A 23,974-nucleotide genomic window follows, 5' to 3' on the forward strand; every position below is an offset into this window, starting at 1 on the left:
TGCTCCCCTGCTCCCCTGCTCCCCTGCCGCCCGCCGGGGCTGCCCCGCACCTGCCCCTCTCCCACCCTGCCCGCGGCCGGGCTGCCCTGCGGCCCCAAGGCGCGGGCTCTGCCGCAGCCGCGCTCGCTTACCCATGGCTGGCTCGCGTGGTCCGGGCGGTACGGGGGGCGCAGGGCAGGGGTTCGCTGTGCCGTGCCGTGCCGGGCTCTGCTGTGCCGTGCCGTGCCGTGCCGGGTGAGCGGGCTGGCGGAGAGCAGCGGTCGCAGCTCTCGCACTGGCGGGCTCGGCGGCGGCGGGAGCGGCGGGAGGGGCGGGACGGGAGGGGCGGCCCCGCCTGCACCGCCCCTGGGGCCCGGCCCGGCCCGGCCGTGCGGGGCAGGCGGCACAGCGACCCCCCGCGGCCGCCCGCCGCCCTCGGGACATCCATCGCTCACCGCAAGGACATCCATCCATCGCTCACCCTCAGGACATCCACCGCTCACCGCAAGGACATCCATCGCTCGCCCTCGGGGACATCCTTTGCTCGCCCTCAGGGGCTCCAGGGACAAGCGGCCGTGCACCCCTGACCCTTCTGCCTGGGAAACCTGAGCTGCGGGCACCTCTGACCTTCAGAGACACCTGTCCCTGAATGTTCCTCTGTGGCAATGGCAAGGGCACTGTGTGCTCAAACACAGCATCGTTTCATTACTGCCGATCCCCGTGCTCAGCAGTGTGGTTCTTGTCTCCACAGCCCCTTCTGAAGCGCCTCACGCCGTTTTCCAGCATCACGCAGCGCTGCGGGAACTGCCACTTGAGCTGTGCATCACCGTGCTCGCAGGGACTTTGTCATTCTTTAAGCACTGTGAGGAATGTCTCTTGGCTTGGGAAAATTCGGTGAATGGGACCCTGGAAGTAACAAACTGGGTAGTTCGGGAGCACACGGGTAGCTTCTCCCTTAGGAGATTACCAGTAGCCCCTTCCCCATACCTAGATGCGTTGGAGGTAAAAATGATGGTGTCACACAGGAGTGATCCTTCACAGACACTGAAGATAGGTATGGAAGAGAGTGGCAAAGTCAGCTTTTTCAGTTTAGTTATTTCCGGAATTGGACTTTTACCATTAGAACAATTTGACTGCTTCAGTTGCAAAGGCCAGTGCTTTAGACAGAATAAGTGCATCTACAGTGACTAATATCAATCAGATTGTGCTGATTTACATTAACTGGGTACTTGGCAAGCATTTCCCTTTTCTTTGCCACAATAATAATACACTAATTTTCTGTTATTTATGTGCAGTCTAAGGATATGTCATTTCCTCCTATGATCATTAACAATTGAATAGATCATTCATCTATTCAATTATGTAACTATATTTTTCACCTCAAATTGAGATCGATTACTTAAGAATATATTAATAAAATTCAAAGGCAAAAGAGTGACAGAACTATGAACACTAATCTTCAGGGAAATTATTTTGTACTTTGGAAATTCAGGCCCCTGCTCCCAAAATATTGTGTGCACTCATTATAAAGTTGCAATGTTAATGGTTGGTTTCTTTTCCATTAACATAAAAAATCACAGTCTCCTGGGCCAAAATGGTCTAAGGCTTTTGCATTAATTAATGAACATATATGTTTTTCCAGTAAGGTCTGTGGGCTTAACACCATACAAGCACTGTGGGATCAGGGAGTTAGTGCCTCTCCTCTAACAGGCAATAGTGGGTTGATGGAGTAAGCCATTTTGTAAAGATAGAAAAAAAAATCATAGCTAAGCTGGTCACTAGCAAGCTGCTTCCAGACCCCACTGGGATTTAAAGTAGATTAGCTATGCACCTTTGAAAAAATAGATTAATTATGGAAATAGCACATGACCCTTAACTAGAGTGGCACTAAATAACACTGAAATATGGCAGGAACAAGAGACAAATGGTAAGACCATCCCACTGTGTGTGGCACTATGTGCTGGTGAAGGTATAAGTTAATTTTCCTTTTTTAAAGAAAATTTAGTTTTAATTTATATTATTTGAAGTTCCTACAGTATACTGCTTGATTTATAATGGAATCAGAAAAATGTCCCTTAATTCTGACTGTACTTGCACCTATGGGGAACTTAGCATCACTGAAATCCATAGGATGAGTTCCTCAAGGGAAGTTGATCAGTGCTGTCCAGACTAGGTTTACGCACTTACACTGAAGTATGAGGCAGATATTTGTAAGGGATTGCAGAAGAAGTTTTCCATATCAATACATTTACAGTGAGAGGAGGGACTCACTTTCTGCCATTCTCAGAAATGTTGGTCATTTTTCTCTCTAAAGGGTAAAGTGAAGAACAGCTGTCCAAATATTGGTTATGGCTCAGCAGTCAGTGGGCATTTCCACTCACAGAGGTACCAAGTGTCTGATAAGTGAAGAGGGAAGTTGACAGAAGTTTTGATTCCTTAAGCAAAACTACATTGTAATATTCAATTCAGGTCAAGGAGACAGGAATACATGAAGTTTCTGCAAGGAATAGAAACTAATGGATTTAATTTCAGAACCAAGATGTCTGGAGAAACAGATATTTCTCTGTTTGGGAAAGGTTTATGACTGGATTCTGGTCCATGCTCTTGCTCTTGCATCTAGTGCATAATGTAGAGGAGAAAGGTTGAAGTGTGCAGCATTTCAGCAAGTGGCTCCTTGGGTGCTATAGCTGGTAGCTGTAAGGAAGGGCTAAAGGCCTGCTGTAAATGATGCTGGAAGCCAGACTGATCCAAACAATCTCTTCATCAAGGGATTATAAAATGTCTGTTGCAGGTTTGATCCACAAAAGAGAAAGAGAAGGTTAGAATTCCATATTGATTAATGCCATTGTCTACATTGGGTGCTTAAAACCTTTTCCAGAGTTTAGGTGACAACCTGCAAACATTCTTCTATATGCGGAGTTTCCCTAATACAAACATCATGATAACCAGGTGATTCAAGAGTCACCTTTACTCCCTGTAGCAATATGCTTGGATTACCTTCTAAGCTATTCTGGAGCAGTGTGCTCCTCTCTGGAGATGTTTTAAAGAGGCCATTTGATGTTCAGAAGAAAATTTAACTTCAGAAGAGGCAAGATGGAATGTGGGGGTTTCACTACTTGTAACCAAGGGCATGGCATCAGTATGAAACTTGTATTTGACCATTTCCAGCAATTGGTGGTGAAACTGATTTCTAGATTAATGCTCATTGCATATAATTAATTTTTTGTTGTTTTAGTTTACCAGACTCCATCTGTTTCTCCACTTCTCCTCTGCAGAACTAGCTGTAAAACAAATCTTTTTTTTTTTTTCTTTGTGGATGGAATGGTGTGATTGCTGCTGCTATCTGTTTGTTTGTCTCTGTTTTCCACTCTCACTCTTTCCTCAGGCTGTCTAACTAGACAGATTGCCCTAGGCAGGAAACTTTCCCAATTAAAAACAGAATCAAAGGCAGTGTGTTTCCACTTAATGTTTTAGCTTTGACTAAACATTCTGGTGTATTAAAGACAGTGGTTTAATAAAAATATATGCTGATGGTTGTGTGTTTCAGTGGGTTCTCAGCTCCCACATCAGCTGTATGTGAGGCCCTATCCCATGGCTCCCTCTGCTAACAGTGAAGCTAATGGTTAATGATGATATTCCTTCATGAATGTATTTTAGCTTTAAGGAAATCAGAAGTGATAAAAACCGGCTTTAGTTGCAGTGAGTGCTCTCTGAGGCCTTTCTCAAGGGGGGTTCAGCCATCCTCTCTGTACTGAGCTTCTGTGGTTCCATGTACAGTTGAGGCATACTCTGGTTTTTCTCTCCCATGTGATCTGCTGTTCACAGAGGCCGTGGATGTTAAAGAGAACTAAGGTGACAATTGGATCCCTTTGTACACTTTGTGCACTTTTTATCTGTGTGTAAAGAAGAGGTGACCTGTGTGGTCACCTCTCAGCATCTCAAGGTGGATCAAGTAGAATGACTCATGCTCTCCTATGTCTTTTGTACTTTTTATGTGAAGCTGATCCACTTTAGACTCCAACTGCTGCTACCAAAACCACTTTTTAATGCTCACTGCAGAGAGCTGTTTGCAAAGCTTGTCCAACAAAAAGCTGAACAAAATGGTTCAGATCTTCAGCACTGTTTAGTCTGGGGGAAGGGAGAGAAAGGGAAAGATAAAAAACGAGAAGCAATTTGATACAGTTTAGCCAACGTGTAGATACTCCTCCCAGAATTTAACATTCAGGTATGATAAGTATAAGAAAGAAATAGTCTTCAAAATGAAAACTGCTTCTTATTACCAAGTAGGTCACATTTCCAACAACTGTTTCTCAATATGTAAATATAAGCAGTGACAGCTTTGAAAAAATATATAATTATATATTCAACAAAATTAATATTTTTTCCCAATGCAGCACAGTTAATTTTATCTGAAAATTAGTGATTACCATTTTGGTGTTAATTATGGAGTACTAAATACATCTTCAGTGTTAAAAGATAGACTCATCTCTATTTCATATAGCCGTTGTGGAATTAACAATGTTGCTGTGTGATTTTAGAGGCACAAAAAATGTAGGAGATACATTGGAAACAAAGGATTAATATACTGATTAGGACCTCTGATTTACTTAGGCCTACATAAAGGACCTTACCCTAAGCACAGAATTTTTCACTTATGTGCATGGATATTCTGTGAGTGTCCCTAGGAGATCCAGGACTGGGTGGCACCAGAGGGAAGATCACGGTATAATCTGTTCTTACTCCAGACACACGCACTTGCTTCTGTTCCTTTCTCTGTGTGCAAGCCACAGATATAGCTCACACCTGGTAGGGAACCATGTAGAAAATAATATGTGGTCTGAGAGAGCATGAGTGGTTTCAGTAAAGCACTATATAAAGCAGAAAGCTTGCAAGTCAAAGAATGCACCAACAATCTGAAAACAGAGGAGTGTTATACAGAAAAAACCACAAGTGGATACAACCTTTCCTTTCATGTGCAGCCCATCTCATTTCATCCTCCTGAATGGATCTGTGAAATGTAGAAATGCTGACAACCCTTTCTCCAAGTGAGAGAAAAGTCTTACCTCCTGCTATGTGAATCATGATACAATAATCCTATGAAGGCATTCTTCCACATACCTCATTCTAAAACACTTGGGCTCAAAAATTCGTTTGAGATTGATCAGAGATGATGAGCTCAGTCTAGAAGGCTTGGATATAAACACTTACTGAAGTGATTTGCTAAGTTCCTATTGTGAGGTATGATCACGTTAGCTGGAGAGGCCAGCCTAGGGTTTTGAGGAGGAGCTGACTCAAATGTATGGATTATCCAACATTTTCATTAGTGCCACTGGGGAGATTTGAATGTGGAATAATTTGCGAACGAAGAAACCAGAGAGGGGCAAAATACATACCCAAGGAACATTAATATTCAACTTCAGAGCAACCTCTGTGTGAGCATATTTGCACTCATTGCAATATTCTGAAAATAATTGCATACATATGTATGTTAGCCCCACCCTCCAGTGGTATCAATAGGTTTAACCTCAGTTTTCTGTTGCACTGCAAATTAAGGGGAAAGACTTTATTTTGAGAGTGTTGAACACATGGCTGTCATCCAACAACTTCAGAATGGCAACCTCCCAAGAAAACGCTCCAAGGCAGCCTAATCAGGACAGAATTCCTGGCAAAGTACATTTTGAGACGAGGCTCTCTCTCTTTTTCCAGAGTAGAAAACTCCTTTGATGGCAGGCACAGAGAGCATTTAAGAACATTCTCAGGTGCCTTTTTTGCAAACTGAAAAATCAAACTAAAAAAACTGGGGAGGAAAATTGCAGGAGTCATTTTAACACTTTTCCTGATCTAGCTGGGCAGTGGAGACTGAGAAACAGCCAGCTGATTTCACTTTAGTTCTCATTTTTTTCACTTCTGTCATTAGGTACAAGCTCATAACTGATTACAGAAGGTTTTAATGCTCCTCTGTAAACATGAATGGTGCCTTAAACTGTATCACAAAGCTGAGTTGAATTCTCTCCTAAATGGCCACTCAGCTTTAGTTTTCTACTCGCACACATTCCAAAATGCTGGTTTGGGTTTTGAGTAGAGATTTTCCCTCCCCACACACAGTATGTTTTATTGTTTCTTCACTGCTCTTCCTGCTTTGCAAAGTCCAGTTCTGTGCAAGTGGCTATACGCAGAGCTGTGGTTTGTGGCAAAATTGTGATGTGTTGGAGGAAAGATGGGAAAGACTCCATTAGCCAGCAATAATGTAACATCCTTGGTGCACCCACAGTGCCAAGAGGCTGCAGAGGATGGGTGTCCTGGGCTGTGGGAGCTACAGGAGCTGGCACAGCCCTAAAGGTTTTTCACTGGGAGGTAACAGAAATGGCTCTAAGACACAACATCCTCCATCAGCTCTGTGAGATGTGGTTTTGTGAGGAAGGTGTGGCTTCAGATCTGCTGACATCATTGAAATGCTTCACCTCCTTCTGACTTCACAGGAAGCCAAATACACTAAACCTGCCAGGAGTGTGACACTCAGGAGTAAAAAAGCTCAAGCCACTCCGGCCAGATGAGTGAGAGCCCTCCCAAAAAGCCCAACCTGATAAATGCAAGTCAGGAACTTGAAAAATAACAAGATAAAATTTTGATATTAAATGTTGAGTTTGGAAGATTAATGTAACTTCACATTAAAAAAAAAAATCCAAACAGCTGTTCTAAACAAGAGCATTTCCCTCCTACTTTCTATACAGACAGCTAATTTTATTGCAAATTCACAAGTCCATGATTAAAATATAAAAGCAGAACACACTAGTCACCTACACATATCCATTCTTCAATTACGAGAGATAAAAAAGTAAATGAAAATGTCAAGTATCTTACACTGGTAATAATTTTATCCTTTATTTATAGCATACATAAGATAGATAGGAGTGCCTGTGGTTTTTAAATAAAGAACACTTTTTCAAGACTCTTCTTATTTGATTCTTGTTGTCCTGGATATTATGTTCAGCAAATAGAAAAAAAAATATATTCCAAGTAAGGAATGTAATAAAACTTTTTATTAAAACTATATTAAGCACGTTATACTGTCATAGGTGAATCAGGATTCTTACTTTTTGTACTTCTTTTTTTTTTTTCTTTTTTAAAATAAAGTCCAGGCTGAACATGAGTGTTTTTAACTGCCAGATAGCCTAGAACATTAATTCTGCCATCCAATATTCCAAGGAAATAGCTTCTTTGTGTTTAAAGGATGAAAGGGCCACAGGCAAAGCAAACATCACAAGAACCTGGCGAACAAAATGACTCAAGGCCGTTAAAGAAGCTACAGAAACTGCAGCTTGTAAAATTATTCCCAGAAGACAACATTACTTCTAATACCCATTGGGCTGTTAGAAGTGACCCTGTTTGAAGTCCACCTTGGAAAGGAAGCAGAAGTGCATGCCCAGGCCTTGAAACAGTGGGTAAGAGCTCATGCATATGAATTTTCAACAATGATGCTGTGATGAGCTCGGAGGTGACTGCCCAGAGCCCTGGTGGTAGATGATGTGCAGGAGGAATTGGAGATAACACCTACCAGGGGTTATCAGAGCATTTCCTTCAGTTCTGTAGGAGAACAGAGGTTGAGGCAGAGGTAAATGAGCCTGGCAGGTTGGCAGTTAAGGGAACAAGCCAAAGAGGAGCCAGGGAAAGGTACAGAGTGAGGCAAAGCTCTGCAGGCAAGCCCACTGAAGGAAATAGGAAGTGATGAGCAAAACAGGAGACAATGTATTTCAAAAAGGGGAAAAAAAGTCCCACTACAGCTATTTTCTATGGCACCAGGTGTTGCTCTATCTGCAGTTAAATCTAGACACATCTCTGAGGCAACTGGGTAGTTTGGCTCATGTCCTTCCTTTCCTATGACTCCCACAGGTTTTGAACCCTACTGTTACAGACTTTCAGGCTTAAAAATTCCAGTGATTAAGTTAGAAATCTGTAGTCATTAGAATAATGAGAGATCTCTAGAGAGAGCCAACGCTGCTATGCAGAAAATTTATTAGCAGCAGGAACAGAGGCCTGTATCAGCACTTTACTGGTGGATAAATCAGTGGGTTTGCTAATGATGTTTCGGTTCTCCTGATTGAATTGGATTTGTAAGAGAAATGCAGCTGCAGACTGAATTGCTTTATATGACGAGAGAATAATGAATAGCCAATCCTGAACACCCAGGGTTTCTGTATGTATGGGATAATTTAGCTTCCGTTCTTGTTGTTATTATTTTATATGCAAATGAAATTATCAATGCCTTTATATAATAACTTCCTGGATCACATTTATTATAGAGCTTTTGCCTGTTTGTGTGCAAGATAAATTTCTTTCCCTCATTTTAGCCAGGGTTTAATACTAAAATCCAGCTCCTGCTGGAGCCTGTGAGAGTTTTATTGTGTTATAGGTATCACCCACCCAGAGGACATTGAAAGTGAACAGAAAATATTGAAACTGCCTGCAGTTATGAGGGCACTATTATTTATTTGGAGACAGGGCCCATTACCTTATGCTATTATCTGCAAGTTACGTGTACTGGGTTTTGCATATTTGATGTTTACTTAACATGCATATCAGGTTCTTTCAACAATAGTGTTTCAGAGATGGTCTGGCTAAGTGCCCTTGTCAGCCTCTTGCTAGGTTGTTCTCTGGGGTTCCAGCCAGTCAGTCTTTATGTGTTTGAAGCTCTAAATAGGCTACTGCTCCCACTCTGAAGGACCACGCCAAACTGAACCAATGCCCGCTGGAAAAGTTAAAAACGGAATGCCAGCTGGCCAAGAGGGCTGAAAAGAGATAAAAAAGAGATAGAAGCATTCTTACATCGAGAAACTGCCTTAGCAACATCCTCATCTGCTGGGTGGTAATAGATCACAGTTGCCTGGTTGGTCTTCCAAATGGCTGAGCTCCCAAGTTACAGTTACTCTTTGCCCTTGGAGGTGCAGTTGACTAAGATGTACTGTTGAGACACATAAATTTAACAGATGGATTGTGCAGGCCAGGCACTGTATCCAGCAATTGTTTCTCCCACTAGGGGAAAGTCTTAGAAAAGCTTTCCCTGGTTTTCAACAGGATCATGTTGGTTCATTGCACCGCAGCTTTAGAAAGGTTTTGGGTGATTGGCTGCAGTGGGGAGAAACAAACTGGCAGTGACACAATTCCCACCATTTGCACAGCAGGGAGGAAATTTTCTTTTAGGTAGGAAAAGAGGAGAGAAAAATCTTCCCTTACCCACTGACAGGTAAAGGGCAATGCTGTGGGAAGGGTCTTGGTACTTTCTACATTCGGCGTTTATGGTGCCAAAGGCACTGACCAGAAAATCTGGTCATCTCCATTAGTCCTTCTCATGTGCTCTGCTGGCAACTGAGTGTCCAGACAACAGTTTTTGCCCTCCCTGTGTGAGGCAGACAGGAGTGTAGGAGCTGAGAGAGCATCATCAGGCTGCAGAGCATCATGTGCTGGGGTGGAGGGACACAATCAGGAAGGAGTCTGTGAAAAAGAACATGAGGGAGCAAGAAGAGAGGTGTGCTGAAAAGAACTGTGGTAACAAGAAGCCCAAGAAACTGCTCAGCTGGATTCTTGGAGATATAAAGTGTCATGGATGTGGCCAGAAAAATGCATCACAGTGCACAGTCATTTAATTACAGGTAGCTTCAGGGGGTGGCAGTGGTGGGAGAGGCAGTGTAGGCATTTTTCCTACATTTAGTGTACATGCAGATGGTATTTCAGGCCTTGAAAGTGTGGCTGCTAAGCCACTCAACGTTTTAAAGGTTGCTCGGCTAAGAAATATATATTAAAAAAGCCTCAAATTTTAATCCTGTAAACCAGGAAATAAACATAACGTTGGAAAATGAAGAAACACAACACAATTTTGGGACACATTTTCTTTACAATTATAATACTAATTTTGGGCACCCTACTAGAATGAAAAAAATCTGTCTTGTACTTGAGAATCTGCCAAATTTTTTTAGCATTTTAATGGTTTTACATAAATTCAGACTTCAAACGCCTGTCATAAAGGAAGTTAAACTAGCAAAACAAAATTGTTTAACTACTGTTTTTTAGTAAGGTATTAAAAAAACATTTTCAACAATATAAGGAGTTGGTATGCTTTATTCCAGTAGGACGTGTTATCTTCTTGGATTGAGGTGAACAATTTTGTCATGCTGATGGGGACTATCATACTGCAAGCTGTGCCTAGAATGAGAGTTTCCAAAAGTAACACAAATCACTAGTGCTGCTAATTATTATCAATGCATTTACCATGAAAAAGCTCTAGCTCTAACCATGCCAGAGAAACAGATTTTATTTTGTTAGACTTGAAAATGCAAGTAACACAGCTAGACTAAAAGAGCTATTGAAGGGAAGAGAGAGTAAGGCAGCTCTTTTTCTGCTTTTAAACAAGATTTAACTGCTGTTGACAGAGAAAGTACAGGACATCTTTCCAAAGCAGGTCTGCATAGTAAAACACACTCAGGAAGGGCAAATAACTAATCTTGTTAAACGTTCTCTATAAAGCACTTTTGCACTCTGGAGATACATGTTTATGCTCTCACACTGGAGCTGTAGGTGACCTGAAGATGGATCTGCTAAACAGAAAAAGCAAAGGAGGGAAAATTTTATCTGTAGTTTTCTCTATTTTCTGTGGTGATAGAGAAGAGCAGTTCTGGAGTAAGGATTTTCTACAGCACAACACAGCTGTTCTTTCTGATGTGTCTCTGAAAGAATTCACCATCTGGCATTGATGATATCACAGCCTGTTGCCATGGGACCATCATGTCATCACACATACCCCACATTCAGCATCCTTTCAGAACAAGACAGTACAGTTGGCACATCCAAGTCCAGCAGCCAGCAGAAAAAGGTGGCAAGGACCACAGGGCTAGGATATAATGACAAAAACAGCTGCCATGAGCATGCTCAGCTACAGGGCTTCTCTAAGGAGTGCCACGGCAGGACTTCCTATGTGCCCCCAACACCCAGGGCAGTGACACAAAAACAGGACCACAAAGCAGCTGTAGCACTGCTGACACAATTCTGCAGAGCAGTATCAATGAAAATGCCATGTTTTGCTCAACAAATATTTTCTTGTCTCTAGTGCAGTGTGGTCTGGCATTACTGGAAATCCTAAATTCATCAACACATGTAGAAAAAATTGATAAAAAGTAGCGAATACTACTACCTTCCCATTACACAGTCTATTATTTGACTACTCTTGGTTTACAGTCCATTTCAGATTTATATTCTGCAGTCATGTAAGAATTATTCTGTTTGGAGAAGCTGACAAAACTCATGTGTTTCAACTGCATTGCAGCATAACTGGCAGAAGTTTTAGCTCAACCTCACCACTTTTTCATGAAAGGACAGCGGAAGGGGAGCCTTCAGCTATTACTCAGCCACTTCACGGAATATGCTACAGACCAGAAACATGGCTTTTGATGAGTTATTGCTTAAGTAAAAATGTACTTCAAGCATTTATTTCTGTTACAACAGTAAGTCCCTGCCTTCTGTCCACAGGGAAGATATTACAGGATCTTAATTTTTAAAAAGCCCAAGATACATGATCTGCAAACACATTTACATTTTTTGCAACCCTGACAAAGGACAACTTAAATTTGTGATGTTCCCGGTATTTTATTACACTTTGCAAGTGATAAGCTGGCCCTGCAGTCTTAACAAGTAGTCACAGAGGTGACAGGAAATGGAATTTCCTAAGTAGCTTCCGAAATGTATGAGATTAGGTTGGTTGCCAGAGGTAGCAGAAACCAGACATGATGACCGAGATCTTTTCCTGTCCAATGCAAAGGATGGGAGTAACACAGCTATGTGAGTATCAAAACTGCTGAAATACAATGCAGATACTTTTTCCTGATGGCAGCTTGTACAAGCCTAGACCAAAAGGGTTTACTGAATCTCAGCCAAATAACAAGGAAACAGGATTACATTTAACAATTTAGTACTAGGTGTCTTCCAACTTGACTCCTTTTGACCTCAATGCCAGTAAACTTCAGTGGAGCAGAATCACAGAGGGGTTGCTGTAACTAGAAAAGAAGAATGCATGAGACAGCTGAAAGCTGAACCTCAGGACAGGTATATCAATCTTCATCTTCACTAGAAGCATATGTAAAGATTCTAAACATCCCTATAAACAGATCAGAAATCTGGTTATCTTCCTACCAACACCTGATGGCAGCTGTCTAGTGGACATGAATATAATAATATCTTTTTACCCCTTCCCAGCTATCAGTAAGGTCCAGATTACGGATATCTGAAGACAATGGTGTAATTTATTTTTAATAGCTCCTCATAGACTTTTGTCTCACTTCCTACTGAGTCAAGAAATTGTTGCTTTTATTTAAAACAAACTCTAAAAGTTAAGGAGGACCACTTGTAACTCTTTTAGAAAAGATTCCACCAATCCTTCCTCCCCAAAAATGTATGTCTTTGGGATGGCTGAAAACAACAGTCATGGGTATAGCAGTATGTGTATTTTGGTTTTTCAAAAGGCTTTGTAGGCAAAAGATCCCAGTGTAGTTTAGGGAACCAGCAGTGGTATTGGCATCATTAGGCTGAAAAGTATTTTCTTTTCAAAAACTATGTATGTTCACATTTACTCTGCTTGCCTTCTTCAAAAAGGATTCATGATTAAAGACGAAAACATTTCTTCTGTGACTGTGTAATGAAATCCATACACAGAGAATCTCAATTACTCCATGCAAGCTCAAGAGAAGCAAGTCTTTCTCCACTTTTGGCCAAGCAAGACCGTGCTGTTCCTGGCTGTCGATATTAATAGTTGAGGGTGTACAACCGATTCCAAAGAATGGACTGAGTCCAAGCAATTCCTCTGCTATGACAGCCAGGTCTTCAAGACAACACCCAAATGGCACTGTCATGGTCTGTCACCTACCCACCCTGAGTTCCTCTGCACATGTCACTGTGTGCCAGCTCAGCAACTCCAGCTACGTGAGAATATAGGAAGAGGTGCGAAGCCTTGAACACACTCTGGCTATAACCACCCTTCAGAAGCAGCTGAGACTCCCTTACAGGCTGCTATTCTACCTAGAAAAGAGCCCATAAGAATTTGCATCCTTTGGACTATCCATGCAGGAGCATAGGAGACAACAGGTTAGACAGGGTAGGCAGCTTATTGATTAGCACACAAAAATGAAAAAAGATTTTTGTCGCAGCATGAATGCATTATTTATCAAATAATACATTTTCCAGGAGCTTACACTTTCAAGAAACCAGAAGGAAAACAGAGTTGAGATGTTTCCTTTTGACAGACTGTATTTCATATTTTGGGCAATAATCTTGGCCTCTCTCTTAACTCTTTCAGCCAAAATGTTCAGCCCAGCATGCCAAAAATCACACTTAAAACTCAAAATTCAAGCAGCTGAATCTGTGTCTTGCTTTTCTCAATTCCTACACCAAAAGCTAGACTGCTATTAGTGCAACAAGAGATGAAGACACCAATATTTCCAGCATATTTCATGTAATGAAAGAGAAGCTTTTACTAAGAGAAAGACACAAGTGACCAAATCCATATGTGTTATGTATGTGATGTTTATCCTTCATAAAGGCTGTTACAGGAATTTAAATTGCTTTTTATTAACACTTTTTCCAAGTGTGAGATGCTTGCAGCTGGCCATTAATAAGACTCCTGTCAGAAAGAATGGATACTTGCATACCCAAAATGTTGTTTGAGAAAATGATGTTCATCACAAGGGTTGAATCTCTTCTCAGGTCGTCTGTACACACAGGCACACTGCGCTGTCAGCTGCTATATGGGGAAATAATGCTAAAAGAACAAGAGCCCTTGACAACGTCACCAATGCATAAATGTTAGCAATTTTTCTTTAGGTAGGAAACAGACATTGCTTCATTTCTGTGTTACATTTATATCACACCAATTCTGAGAGGGTTTTTTCTTTCTCATTTCTTTTAACAATGCTTTTAGTAGAAAAGACCTATTACATTTTCTTCCTATCTTCAAAGCATCTTCAACCAATTGCAAACTCTTCTGAAAACAAGGCTGTTTTGCATGTAACAAATGAGGAAACCAGTTTTTGAAATCAAGACTGATTGGATGACAACTTGTGACTTCAGGGTATAATTCCTTCTACTGGAGCTGAGAAAAGCTCATGAGAAACTGTACCACCAGCAAGTGAAGAATTCCTTTTGGGCAGGACTATACCAACAGTTGGCATAACTGAAAGCAAAGGTTTAACCTTCTGGAGAAGGAAGAATCAATTCTGCAGCACCACAGCTTCATTCTGGTCAAGGAACATTTTATCTTTGGGGGAAGAAGTGTACATGGGCCCACCACTGAGGAATGTAGCATAATAGTGAATCTGACAGATAACTGAAATGGCATTTTTGAGTTGCTGCTGCATTTCTCCATGGCCACATGCTTTTATGTGAGATATAGATCAGAAATGTAAAATGACATGGGAGACAGAGTAAAAGAAGTGCAACACAGAATTTTCAAGTTCTGCTGAGTTTCCAGCAAAATGGAAACATCTGGCAATAGTTGGCCAGATGTCTCATTTTACTGGCCCATCCCCTGAAATGAGATTATTTGGCAGCAAAGTCTTAAATCTTCAGTAGAGTATTCCATCCTTTCAGGACTTAGTACACAGTTCCTAGGGAACAGTTCATCCAGTTCTCTCTCCTAACCTCATAGCATATTAAGCATATTAAATACTCTTAAAATACTTAAAAGAACCAAAGGCAAGATAATTTCCTTTATATACATTTCTTCTTATAAATTTACTTCACATTTTATGTGAAGTAGGAAAGGAATGAAATGTTTGTCTTATAAGAGGTCTCTACAAATACTTTTTGAGACCAGAATTTCTGCTTCTGCTAGCAGAACCAGTTGGATGAAGAATCAACCACAGCAAGAACTGGAACTTGTGTTGAAAAGTAAGCACAGTCCTATCCTACCCATTCTTCCTTTTTTTTTCTGAACAGAACTGCACAGGGAAGACACCATCACCGCAGTGGAAACATTTCAAATAGGAACAGAAAAATTTCTACACGTTAATCTGTGACAGGGTTTCTCCCCAGTGGATACAGCAAACCTCCCATTCATTTTGCACCACACCATACATTCAGAGCAATTGTCTGACATTGCTGTGAAAGTCCTGTCAACACTCCTCATGCTTCTCCATATGTTAAAACCACTTCTACTCTAAGTTCAATCCTCCTTAAACAATACAGCAGCTAAAAGAAAGCTTTACCATCTAAGAAGAACTGAAGTGTTCTAAGTGTTTATATTAAAAAAAAGAGTAAATTACAAGGTGTTAAGAAGAAAATTTATTTGGTCAATGGACAGAAACCCAAACAAAACACTGAACTCTTGACAAAAGCCGCCAAATACAAGAGTGAAAACAAATGCAGGACTGTTAATAATCCTTTTCTCTCTCCTGTCTCACTGAAGTTTTTCAGATTAATCACACCAGAAATAAGTTTTGGAAACTGAAGGCTTTTTAATTCCAGTGTTCAATTTAACTTCATCTGGTCACATCTAAAGTGAAAGAGGTGGAACTGACATGGAAATGCTGCTTTCAAAAAACAGTAACTACTACTGAATGCAAAGATATTCCAAGCTGCAGTGCAGACTTGCTTTGTTGCAGCTAGCTGCTGCAGAGGGCACAGCAACTGCTGGGTGTATTACAAACTACACATATTACAGAGAAACTCTGGACACTCAGCATGAACCGAAGCTAAAATTTAATTGTAAGCTTCCTCTGTTGCCAGGAAGCCAGATGAGTATGTCACTTATAAACCAGCAGATCTCCCGTTGCCCTGACATGGAAATGTTGCAACACAAACTACTGCCCTTCAGTACACAATGGTATTTATCAGCAGAGATTCAGAGTCCTTTTAAATGTTCAGGGTACTATTTTCTATGGAGCCACTGGTTTTGAGGGACCACTTTGGCCTCTCTTACACAAACCACCAGTGTGCCTCACTCCACCTGGTGTGGGGCAAGCACAACTGGCCCAAAGCAAAGCGACAGAAGCAGAACCAAACAGCTAGTGCAGATGGATGAGCACACACAGAGGCACATCTCTGTGCAGATGGATGAGTGAGTACACATCTACTTGCTTATGTTTAAGTTTTGTGCATGTCTTATGCACTTGGCCATTGGAAAACTGCACCTAAAACAGACATAGCCCACAGGGCTACCTGGCTTCCACAGCACATTATACAGTATACATTGGTCAGATATAGTCTGTCACTCTATACAGACTTCTTTAAAGCTTCAAGCTTTCAAACCCATTGCTGCTTTTTACTAGAATGGCAAAAATTACTGTAGGCACTGGCTCCAATAGTGCTGTGTCCTCTTAAGTTTCTCTTCTGCTAAACAGATCTCTAACAGACAGGACCATATCAGGCTTCTGCTTAATCCTCCACCTCTTCATTAAAACATTTTCCTATATAATGTTGCTTTAGAGTCAAACTCCTGCCAGACAAGCATCAGTCTGGAAGAAAAACTTCCTGATTTATTATAAACCTTTGAAAGAGAATTCCAGTGTCTGGGCTATGGTAATTTGATAAGTTGTATCTTGGCCAGTGGGCTCCTAGTTCTCAAAAAAACCCAAGATTAGCAGACATAACACTTCAAGTTATGCTGTGTGAAACAAGATCCTAATACTACTACATTAAATAAGACTAGAAAATGGGACCACTCAAATTCCTAAACAGGAAGAGCAGACAATTCCTAAAGTGTTTTTCTTCTTTGCATTGCTTTAAGTTTTCCCAGTTCACTAGGTATGGACGTTGTTATGTTTCTTGCAAGCATGGTCATGGCAATTGGGCACCAAATGAGTGAATTTTAGACAGGTTTGATATTCCTGTCAGTCCTATTACTACTTGACAACTGTATATGGGTTAAATGAATTGTGAGCATCACTGACAGACACTGTAAAAGAAAAAAAAGGCCGAAGAAATAGATGCTGTCCTTGCCAGACTCTCCCCCAAAGCCCAAAACCAAAATTTGCAGTTTGTTCTTTCAGCAGCCCAACCTGAGGCACCGGACCCTATAGCACTGTGCCATGTCAGAGCACAGTCCAGGTACTCACAGCTTAAGGGGAATAATGGGCCAGAATTTGGGCTGCTTTCTGTCACAGTTCCTATCAAAGATTAGCTGCATGGCAGCTTCCATTGCCTGGATTTTGGCAGCTTCAGCACCATACAGTTTCTTCATTTCTGCCATGCGCCTCTCCCCAGGTCTTTCTGTTGGCGGCTCCACAGAACGCTCCACCCTCCTGTGCAGGTCTTGATCAGCCTCCACGTATGGGTCCTCAGCTTCCAGCTGCTGCTGCCTCCCTAGACAAATAAACCATAAGAGATGTAAATGACTGGGCTATCAACCAATCACATTTTATTTTAACATTAAAAAACATTATATATTCATATTTTTGCTGGGTCTAACAGGAAAAAACCCATATGTTCTAGCGTGCAGCTGCACTCATTTTGTATAGAGAAATTCCTACTAAATATCCTGATCCTGGAACTGAATCCTAAAACTGCAGGAAACCTCTGTATTAGTACTACTAAGCAAAAATCAACATTGCTTCATTTCTCCCCAAAATGCAAATGCCCTGAAAAAACTCAAACAACAAAACAACAAAAAAATAAAACACAAACTCCCCTGCCCCTTCCAAGTAAACACAAACAACCCAACCAAATCATCCCAACCCACCTCCCCATAGCAAAAAGTCCAAATGAAAAGGAGAGTTGCTTCCAAAACAATGACTTAACATCTGAGAAAGGAAACAATGCATAGGACAATGCAACTTCAGCTGGACGATAGCCAAGAGAAAATGTAATCAGTTACTACTCTGTGAAAATGAACAAATAGGTCTGTCATGTCTGCCATTAAGTGCATTCAATGAAACACAGCTGTAAGCATCGTGTTTAGATAAACTGTCCAAGCTCAGCCATTTCTCAAGATTTGTGAAGTTCAAAGCTGGCAGACTTACTTTATTGCTTTGAAAACAAACAAAACAGCATCAACATAAATGCACGCATCAGGTCTTTTAAAGAGGATTTAAAACAATTCAAGAGGTGAAACATTTGAACCAATCTGTCAACAAAAATGCTCTGTGGTAAGCCTGACTGGAAGCAAGAACTCCATTGTGCATGTCCAAATTTACTTCTGCTTCCTGGGTACTGCTCTGATGAAACAAACAATTCTGCATTAAAACATCAAAGTGCTACACAGAACTCCCCTCTTACGGGGACATTTCTACACAAGGGAGAAAATCACCTGGAAGCTGAGCTCCAAAATAAAAAACGACCATCCTCAAAACCATGTAACAGGCACAGTTTACTACTAATGACAACAGTCAGGGTTTTTTAAACATCAAAAAGGACAGCGTCCACAGGTCAGGATGCATTGGTCACACACAGGACATGCTTCTCAGTGGTTGATGCCATGTCTCTCTTCCCCCTTTCACCCTAAGGCAGAGGTTTAGCTTCCACAACACATACGACATCTGCAAACCCTAACCCAAAGTTAAATATCCTGACATTTCTGTGTCAAATAACTGCAGTTTACTTTTGTACTGGAAAGTACTGTACCGAGCAGCCAACTGACTGTCAGCCTTCCTAAAGGAATTATCCCCTGTACAGCATTCACAGAAAACAAGTATTTTAAATTATATGATCATGTTCATATGATTATATGATATGAAACTTCAATTTGGGGATCTGTTTGTCTGATAGACACAGAAAGCTTTTGTCTATCATTTGAAACACCATTCACAGTTTTGTGTTGGTTGTGAAGGGCTTGAGGAGTTATTAGTGATCTTTTCCAGAAAGCCATTTCTGTGATTCTGCTTTAAGGGCACACCCCTGAATTAGGCTGCACTGCCAGAATTCACAAGGAAATATACATTAGAGTTCATATGTGCTTTTGGAAGAGTCAGATGTATTTGGTATTGGGCCATTTTAACCAGAAGGTCTGAATTAAAGAAACTAACATTGCCTACTGAGGGCTCAGCACTTCGAGGACAAGGTACAGCACCCAGGCTATACCTTGCACCTCACTGAAACCAACTTCCTGGAACACCAGGCTGCCCACAGCTACATAACACGCTTTTAAGCACAAACTTGATACCAATTACACTGAATAGTTTTAGACAGAAAAAGCCAAACAAGACTGTGCTGGCAAACCAATGTCTCCCACTGCAGACAACACAGCAATACTGGCAAGGCAATGAATTGGACCCATATTTGTTAACTCTCTTAGGATGATAGATAATTCCTTGTACTTCTGTATTGCCCACAGAATTTTTTTTATTCTTTAGTTCCATCTTTTGGTCTTTAGTTCCACGCATGCTAGAGACAGCTGCTTCCTTGCCTGTTTGCTGTAGAATCCTGTCTGATAGCTCACTGTACACGCTGATCCGTAAGAAAAAAATATTTCTCTGGAGACAGGTAATTAATTCTTTTGTTTGGAAAGTAAATGGATCTCTAGCAGAAGCTTCATGATGGGTGAGTGGATTATGGTTTAGTGTGCATGAATCTCCATTTCTCAACACAGAGTAGTTAATAAATCTATAGATCCTAATTGTAACAATCAAAATTGTAATACCAATTTAAATTCCATTCTCAGAATTACCTGATGTATATCTGGAGTGTTTTACTTTACACTAATCAGATATACTGCCCTTAACTCTTTAACTTGACTTCTGCTATTCCATAGCTACTGATAAAAAAAAAATAAAAATTCCAGAGTGACTGTATTACAGAGTTTTAGACACATAAATCAAGTTTAGAATCCAGGCAGAGTCTCAGGACAGAAATGTGCTATTGGGAACCCACAGTTTTTTGCACCAAAGGCTGAATCTGAGCACAGAACATGACAGCTGCTGCTGGTAATAGCACTGCAGCTGTGTGGAATACCTTGCAGTTTCAAATCATTTATCTGTGCATAGATAATACTGCGACAAACTCAACAGTCACAGATAGAATCACAGAATGGCTTGGGCTAGAAGGGACCTTTTAAAGATCATCTTATTCCAACCCCCATGCCACAGGAAGGGACAGTGTCCACTAGACCAAGTTGCTCAGAGCACCATCCAGCCTGGCCTTGAACACTACCAGGGATGTGACACTCACAGCTTCTCTGGGCAACTTGTTCCAGTGTTTCCACCACCTTCATAGTAGGCAGCATTATCTGCTTTTACAGACTATCAAGGAAAGAAGTTGTGAAACTAAATGGGCATGTAAACTACTGCTTTTCAAAAAACAGCATTTCCAGCCAAAAACAGACATAAGGAATAGATAACAGTGGAAGTATTGTCCTGTTGAGAGGCACACTAAACTTTGGTGGGGCAAGGGCTGGGGAGCAGAAGTGCTGTGATTTCCAGCAGTCTGGGTTCTATCCATTACCTCAGAGTTTACTTTAAAAACAATACAAAGCAGTACAACTTGAGCTAAATATGCAACTACCTCTCCATCAAGAAGCTGACAACTAGAATCTGACAACAGAAATACAAACAAAATTATAAACTGTCTATAACCCCAAGCCTATGTAGACAACCAGAATGTCTCTGAAGCAAGCAATACATGAAGCAGATAGCATTGTTTATCAAAACACTAATTCTCAGCCTGCAGCAATGGAAGTCCCCTGCTCACTCTCAGACCAGTTCCACATTCCAAATTCACAAGTCATTGGGCTGCCAAGTTATAAATGTAAAACAAGTAATTTTTACACAATCCTAAGTAGAGTTCCTCCTTCCACTTCACACAGACTAAAATAAACATGCTTTCTTTTACAGCATTCAGCTTCAACTACCAGCAAGCTTTCCCCTGTAAAGGAACAGTATTTTGCAAATGTTCACAAGGCAGGCAGGCAGGCGGGCAGCTGCAGTAGTGGTTGGTTCCTGCACAAAGGAAAAGCATTGCTGATGTTTCCCCAGTTTGTCAGTTCCATTTCTTTTCAAAGATGCTCCTTCTCTCTCTTGAAGCTCTTCTCTAAATTAACTTATTCCTACCAAGTCCAGCTCTGCTGGGAAGTCATCGTTACCTGGCCAAAACCAGTTGGGGAGTCTTTTTCCAAAACAGTATAAATAGAATTCTTTAACCATGAAGAAAAAAAAGTCCAGCTCTGTCATGCACCCAGTGTCCTGGGTAACCCAAAAGGTTACTGTATTCCATATCTATCTGTGCCCAAAATGGGAAGTGTCAATTTGAGATGCTGGATCCAAAAATGGAACTGTGGGCCAGCAGGTGCCAGGCTTTTTAGAGTCAGGGTTGCACAGGCAGAGCTCTCTCTTGCCCATGGCTCTTGCTCTTTGCCTTTCATTCTTGCAGGCAGAGAGCTGCGGCAGCACCGCTGGAAGCTTCCCTCTGGTTTTCTTTTGGGGTTTTTTTTATGAGGTAGGCAGGTGTTCAGCTATGTCCAGGAGAGCAGGGCTCCATCACACAAAACAATGACTTGGGAAGACAAACGTCTTCATTCCAAATGTCCTCCCTTTCCTCTTCTTTCCCCCACTTTATGTACTGATCATGGAGTCACCTGTCCCAGCTGTGTCTCTTCCCAATCTCCCATACATCACCAAGGTTCTCACCAGTGTGGCAGTAGGAAAAGCAGAAAAGGCCTTGGATCTGTGTAAACCCTGCTCAGCAATAACAAAAACATTTCTACATATTCAACTCTGTGTTGAGTCCAGATTCAAAACACTGCCCCATACCAGTCACTGAAGGAAATAAACTCTACCCTAGCCAAAACCAGCACATCGACCTAACTCATGCTACATTCCTAGGCCATCATTAGCAATTCTAGGCCTCATGAAGAAAGTTTTGGATTCCTGTTTCTCCTTTCACCACTTTTCCCACTTTTTATGGATGATTTTTTATCTGGTATGTAGTAGCTGAAAAGAAAAGTGAACAGATAAAATACAGACTGCCAAAAGTAGGAGACAGTAACTAGTGTCTTAGCCATTCACTGCATTTGGGCCTTCATACGCACACAAATGACTTCCTTCTTACTTTCAGCAAGACTGTGACCTGAGACATAAGCTATTTTCTCCATAGGTCCTTAGAAACTCAGATGCCTTGTTTCTCTTATTTTATAAAAGGGAAAATGTCACACACTTTTTGTAAGTTTGATCCACTTTAAATTTCTTTCTTTCTTTGTAATATCCTTCGAGAAGCTTAAGTAGTAGTAAGAAAAAAATTCCTGTCCAGAATTTATCCTCTTATTAAAAGGAAAAAAACCAAAATAACCCAACAAAACAAACCAAGGAAAAGAAACAACTTCAAAAGTAAAACCCAAATATATTCCCTTATTTAGGAAGAAGTCTCCATGGAGAGACTTTGCAATATTAAAAAGACATAGAAGTACGGGGGGGGGGGGGGGGGTGGTTATTATCTATGTCAGATTTTTAATGGAAGATTCATACCCAGGATTGTGTGGCTCCTTGTACCATTTTTAGCTCTCGGTATTTATACATCCAATCCTCAGCTCACTGCAGCCAGTGATCATATGCCATCTGACAACATTTCTTATACAGACATTCTTCCCCACAGGTCTGTAGGTGCCCACACTCAGCAGCCTGCCATGTGCTCCCCCACACAAAGGCAGGCATGGTAAGAGACCAAGGCTTGCTGCTCCCAAGTGTTAAATGGCATTACCAACTTCCAGCTGCTTGCTTACTTAGCACATTATTTTTCAAGGAAATATTGCACTTTCTCCAGTCTTGATGTGTTTTAATTTTCCGTGACTTCAGATTGACTTATGTGTTCACATATTTGTCTGCTTATTTCAAACGATGAATTATTTTCTGTTACTGCTGCATGTGCACTTTGTGAGCCTTTTCATCTTAAATGCTACCTGAGCTAATCCTGAGCAGCCCACACTAACAGTTAAAACCACTACTCATTTCTACTGATTAAAAACTCCTAGTTCTCTCTTTGAATGCCACTTCCCACGAGCCTATCTGCTGTGTTAAGTGTTCTGCCCACACAGGCTTCTCCATGCAAAATGCCAGCTTCTTCATCTTCCTAGAAAAGCTAAATAACTTCACCATAAACCTACATAAGAGTTGTTTGTTTGTTTGTTGGTTTTTTGTTTTTTGGTTTTTTTTTGAGGTGATAGAATCAGACCATTTTATTGTGCCCATACTTGAATGAACTGGGCATTAACATGGGGAAAATCAAAATCTTTGCCTCAGGGAATTCCACCAAAACAGGGATTTAAATCAGGATTTGTACACAGGATATTCAAGGAGTTTAATTTCTGCAGAGCTCTGGATTTCCACAGGGCTGGAATCTCAAGTACACTATTCTTTATCAAGTGCAAAGCTTTGCAGAACAAGTTTCTATCAGTGGGAGTCTTCAAGATACAAACAATTGTGACTTACCCCCACATATGTAAAGATAGAATATTCTCGGTTGCTAAAAACAGTGTCCTCTTGCTTGCTAGAAGGTTACTATGGAACTCTTAACTTCATGAAATTGTGGAAGAATACTGTAAGAGGATGATGATTGTATAGTAGAATGATGATTTTATACAGCCTCATTCTAGCTATAAAATGGCTTGGGGAAAATAAGACTTCTTTAAAAACCTATTCTTAAATATAAAGTTTTGTGCTTCAGAAAGTGTGACAAAGGGGTTCCCCATGACATCATGTAACTTTCCCCTTCCCATTTTTAACAGAAGTCTGATCTCCAAGGACAGCTAGGCACTATCTTACTATGCAAGTAGTCTCATCTATACAGAAAAAAATCAAAATGCTCTAGCTGACTGGAAAACGCTAATTTGGAATAAAAATTACTTTTGGTGGGAGTAATTGCCTGCAATGTTAAGCTTTCAGTCACCGGTCATGACGATCATGAAAGAGAACTACCAAAAATCCTGAGGTTATTAAAACCCTAAATATCTACACTGAAAAAGTTTCCATCTGCTAGTTGAGGAGAGAATGAGTTAAAAGAAATGGACTATTTCACCATATATATCAATAAGCAATGCAAT

General features: G+C 41.0%; 1 protein-coding gene across 1 annotated transcript in view; it reads right to left on the reverse strand.

Moving 5' to 3' along the window:
• Positions 1-8,734: 8,734 nt before the first annotated feature.
• Positions 8,735-23,974, reverse strand: part of GEMIN8 (gem nuclear organelle associated protein 8) — a 33,858-nt gene continuing 18,618 nt past the window's right edge. Inside the window, exons 4-5 of the mRNA XM_062515120.1 lie at positions 17,070-17,316; positions 8,735-8,765 (exon numbers count right to left, since the gene is read on the reverse strand). Of these exons, the coding sequence (XP_062371104.1) occupies positions 8,735-8,765; positions 17,070-17,316 (278 nt within the window). The remainder of the gene's footprint in view (positions 8,766-17,069; positions 17,317-23,974) is intronic.

This window comes from Cinclus cinclus, chromosome 2 (assembly GCF_963662255.1).
Source record: "Cinclus cinclus chromosome 2, bCinCin1.1, whole genome shotgun sequence".
In the NCBI taxonomy this organism is placed as follows: domain Eukaryota; kingdom Metazoa; phylum Chordata; class Aves; order Passeriformes; family Cinclidae; genus Cinclus; species Cinclus cinclus.